Raw genomic sequence first — 4,704 nt, 5'->3', positions numbered from 1 at the left:
CACCTCCCCGCAGAGGACCAACGTGCACTACGGCGGGACGCTCCGGCTGGACTGCAGCGCCTCGGGGGACCCCTGGCCGCGCATCCTGTGGAGGCTGCCCTCCAAGCAGATGATCGACACCTTCTTCAGGTATGTGCGCCCCTGGCCCCTGGTCCCTGGCTCGCCATCCATCCATCCACCATTGCGCTCCTGCGCACCATCCATCCACCCACCATTGAGCTCTGCGCGCCATCCATCCATCCATCCACCATTGCGCTCCTGTGGGCCATCCATCCATCCATCCATTGCGCTTCTGTGCGCTATCCATCCATCCGCGCATCCTGTGGAGGCTGCCCTCCAAGCAGATGATTGACACCTTCTTCAGGTATGTGCGCCCCTGGCCCCTGGCCCCTGGCCCCTGGCTCGCCATCCATCCACCCACCATTGAGCTCTGCGCGCCATCCATCCATCCACCATTGCGCTTCTGTGGGCCATCCATCCATCCATCCATTGCGCTCCTGTGGGCCATCCATCCATCCACCATTGCGCTCCTGTGCGCTATCCATCCACCTACCATTGCGCTCCTGCTCCATCCATCCATCCATCATTGCGCTTCTGTGCGCTATCCATCCATCCACCATCGCGCTCCTGCTCCATCCATCCATCCACCATCGCGCTCCTGTGCGCTATCCATCCATCCACCATCGCGCTCCTGTGCGCCATCCATCCACCTACCATTGAGCTCCTGCGCGCCTCTCCTTTCGCGGATGGAGACGGTCCCATTGGGGCCGTCCTTGGGCAGGATGAAGGCGCACAGGTCTTGCTCCCCGTGCGCGCTGGTTCCGGGGGGACATTTCGTTTTTCACACAAGGATGTCTGGTCTTTATAAGCTACAGTGCCTGTTGGGCCAGCCCCACATAGGTTCTCTCTCTCTCTCTCTCTCTCTCTCTCTCGTTAAACCTAGAATATTTTTCCCATTGATTTTTTAAAAATATATTTTTATTGATTTCAGGGAGGAAGGGAGAGGGAGAGATAGAAAATATCAATGATGAGAGAGAATCATTGATCGGCTGCCTCCTGCACGCCCCCTACTGGAGATGTGCCCAAAACAAAGGTACATGCCCTTGACCGGAATCGAACCCAGGACCCTTCGGTCCGCAGGCCGACGCTCTATCCACTGAGCCAAACAGGTTAGGGCCCCATTGATTTTTTAAAAATATATTTTTATTGATTTCAGAGAGCGAGGGGGAGAGAGAGAGAGAGAAAATATCAATGACGCCCTAGCTGGTTTGGTTCAGTGGATAGAGCGTCACCCTGCGGACTGAAGGGTCCCCGGTTCATTCCAGCCAAGGGCACATGCCTGGGTTTCGGGCTTTATCCCCAGTGGGGGATGTGCAGGAGGCCGCCAATCAATGATTCTCTCTCATCATTGATGTTTCTATCTCTCTTTCCCTCTCCCTTCCTCTCTGAAATCAATAAAGATATATTAAAAAAAAAAAAAAGAAAATATCAATGATGAGAGAGAATCATTGATCGACTGCCTCCTGCACGCCCCCTCCTGGGGATCGAGCCGGCAACCCGGGCATGTGCCCTTGACCGGGAATCAAACCCGGGACCCTTCCGTCCTCAGGCCCACGCTCTATCCTCTGAGCCACACCAGCCGGGGCTGTGGGGACGTGCGTGGAGGTGTCGTTGGCGCGCCTGAGGCAGCAGGGAGTACGAAAGAATGCCACCCAGGCCACAATGAAACCATTCTACCCGTATCGCTCTCCCTCTAAATCATCAACGGTGACATCTGACTATTTATCTTTCTCGTTCGGGGCAATTAAACAACCCACGTGTGTTTGATGAGCGAAAGGCGCCTGGCCCTGGGGACACACGGAGAATGTTTAAACATGCAGATGTTGGAACGCCCAGGCGTGCGTGGGCACAGCCATGGCTCACAGTGGCTCATTTCATTCTGATTACGATCGGGTATCCATCCATCCACCATCGCGCTCCTGTGCGCCATCCATCCACCTACCATTGAGCTCCTGCGCGCCTCTCCTTTCGCGGATGGAGCCGGTCCCATTGGGGCCGTCCTTGGGCAGGATGAAGGCGCACAGGTCTTGCTCCCCGTGCGCGCTGGTTCCGGGGGGACATTTCGTTTTTCACACAAGGATGTCTGGTCTTTATAAGCTACAGTGCCTGTTGGGCCAGCCCCACATAGGTTCTCTCTCTCTCTCTCTCTCTCTCTCTCTCGTTAAACCTAGAATATTTTTCCCATTGATTTTTTAAAAATATATTTTTATTGATTTCAGGGAGGAAGGGAGAGGGAGAGATAGAAAATATCAATGATGAGAGAGAATCATTGATCGGCTGCCTCCTGCACGCCCCCTACTGGAGATGTGCCCAAAACAAAGGTACATGCCCTTGACCGGAATCGAACCCAGGACCCTTCGGTCCGCAGGCCGACGCTCTATCCACTGAGCCAAACAGGTTAGGGCCCCATTGATTTTTTAAAAATATATTTTTATTGATTTCAGAGAGCGAGGGGGAGAGAGAGAGAGAGAAAATATCAATGACGCCCTAGCTGGTTTGGTTCAGTGGATAGAGCGTCACCCTGCGGACTGAAGGGTCCCCGGTTCATTCCAGCCAAGGGCACATGCCTGGGTTTCGGGCTTTATCCCCAGTGGGGGATGTGCAGGAGGCCGCCAATCAATGATTCTCTCTCATCATTGATGTTTCTATCTCTCTTTCCCTCTCCCTTCCTCTCTGAAATCAATAAAGATATATTAAAAAAAAAAAAAAAGAAAATATCAATAATGAGAGGGAACCATTGATCGGCTGCCTCCTGCATGCCTCCTACTGGGGATTGAGCCCACAACCTGATCATGTGCCCTTGACTGGAATCAAACCTGGGACCCTTCAGTCCACAGGCCAATGCTCTATCCACTGAGCCAAATCAGCTAGGGTGCTAAGTCCTGTTATTATTTCATTTTATAGATGAGGAAATTGGGGCATAGAGAGGGTCAGTTACCTACAAAGAGAGCCAAACTCAGGCAATCTGACTTCTGAACTCACACTTTTAACCACAAGACAGCTGCAACTCTGCTCAGCATAGACTGTACTGTGTCTCTGACCTTCAACTTCATTCTCTCAAACCTGCTTCCTCCTTGTGCAAGGGATGCATTCTTCCATGGCTGGAAATTCTCATACTCCCAAAAGAGGGTGGAGATTCATTCACTGCTGTAGCCCCAAGGTGCAACGTGTACGCATAGTTGGTACACATTTGCTGAATCAATGAATTAATGGATTACTGAGAGGTGCAGAGACTTGGAGACACTTAGATTATATCCAATAGGATTCTTTGGTTGCCAGCAACGAACCTTATATTCAAACTAAGGACCTTTCTACTTAGGTCCACTATGAAAAATCCCAAGGAAGGACCCCGACTGACCCAGCCTGGGTCCTGTCCTGTCACTGAACCAATCACTGACCAGGGGGTGGGATCACATATGAAATAGCAGTTTCCAATTGGATCATGTGAATAGAGCTGTGGAGGGGGATCAGCAATTCACTTGAAAGGGGGTGGTTCTACTGAGGCTGCTGAGGGTCACATGGGAAGCTTCTCCCACTGGGGATGAGGGAGGAAGTCCTTGCTCTTGGTAAACTCATTGCCAGGCAACCTGAGCTTCCAGGTCATCCACCAGATAATTGTTTGCCTTTCTCCACTATCCACCTCTCAATCATGGCAGATCATGAAACATAAACCTGCTGTTCAAACAAATAAAAAACCCTGCTGTTCCACTGCTACTAGCTCTAGAGTGATTCCCTATATAATGATTCTCTAAATCCTGCTCATAGTTCTGTAAATAGCCCCTTTATTAGAAGTTATCTTACTCAAGTTATTCTAATTTACTGACCCTCCATTTCTTTTTAGGGCTATGATTGATATAGCCAAGTCCACCTCAAGCCAGCAATACACTTAAGAGGTCCACCTAGTAGGCCAGGAGTGCAGCTCTTCAAATATCAGTGGCTCCTATGTGTTTCCACTAAATTCCTCATTGGATACCCCAGTTCTCTATGGCAGTTTTGTTACCATGGAGGGTTGGAGCAAGGTTACAGCAAACCATTAAAGATATCATGGCCACCCAACTCAATCTGCTTTCTCATTTTAGCTGCTTTCTCCAAAATGTGGCCCATACTTGGGGCAAGTCGACATATGGCATGCAAATTATAGCTAATTGGTTATACGTATTCATTTCCACAGGGGAGTACCTCATAAGGGTGTATTCTTAATGTTCAGTCCGGAGGGCTGGGGTATCTGACCTGATCAGACAGATGGCCTATAAAAAATGCCCTATTTCTAATAATGGAGATTTAGCCCTGGCTGGTGTTTCTAAGTGGTTAGAACTTCAGCCTGCATACCGAAGGGTCAAAGATTTGATCCCTGGGAGGCCACCAATCAATGTGTGTGTGTGCAACCTGGGCATGTGCCCTGACCAGGAATCAAACTGTGACCTTCTGGTTCAGAGGTTGATGCTCAACCACTGAGCCACACTGGCCAGGCAATGCATGGTCATTCTTATTTCAATAATCCTCCTTTACCTTTTGTTTCTTTTTTAGCTGAAACCCCCTTTTTAAAAAAATATATTTTATTGATTATTTACAGAGAGGAAGGGAGAGGGATAGAGAGTTAGAAACATCGATGAGAGAGAAACATTGATCAGCTGCCTCCTGCAC

General features: G+C 49.9%; 1 protein-coding gene across 1 annotated transcript in view; it reads left to right on the top strand.

Annotated features, from left to right (window-relative positions):
• MXRA5 (matrix-remodelling associated 5) overlaps positions 1–4,704 on the top strand; it is a gene marked incomplete at its 5' end in the record, with an annotated part of 27,603 nt that overhangs the window by 18,768 nt on the left and 4,131 nt on the right. The window contains one exon of the mRNA XM_014532876.1: positions 14–129. Within this exon, the coding sequence (XP_014388362.1) occupies positions 14–129 (116 nt within the window). The remainder of the gene's footprint in view (positions 1–13; positions 130–4,704) is intronic.

The sequence above is a fragment of the Myotis brandtii genome, unplaced genomic scaffold, assembly GCF_000412655.1.
Source record: "Myotis brandtii unplaced genomic scaffold, ASM41265v1 scaffold918, whole genome shotgun sequence".
Classification (NCBI taxonomy): domain Eukaryota; kingdom Metazoa; phylum Chordata; class Mammalia; order Chiroptera; family Vespertilionidae; genus Myotis; species Myotis brandtii.
The sequence above is the reverse complement of the archived record's forward strand: the minus strand, read 5'-3'. Positions and strand labels throughout refer to the sequence as shown.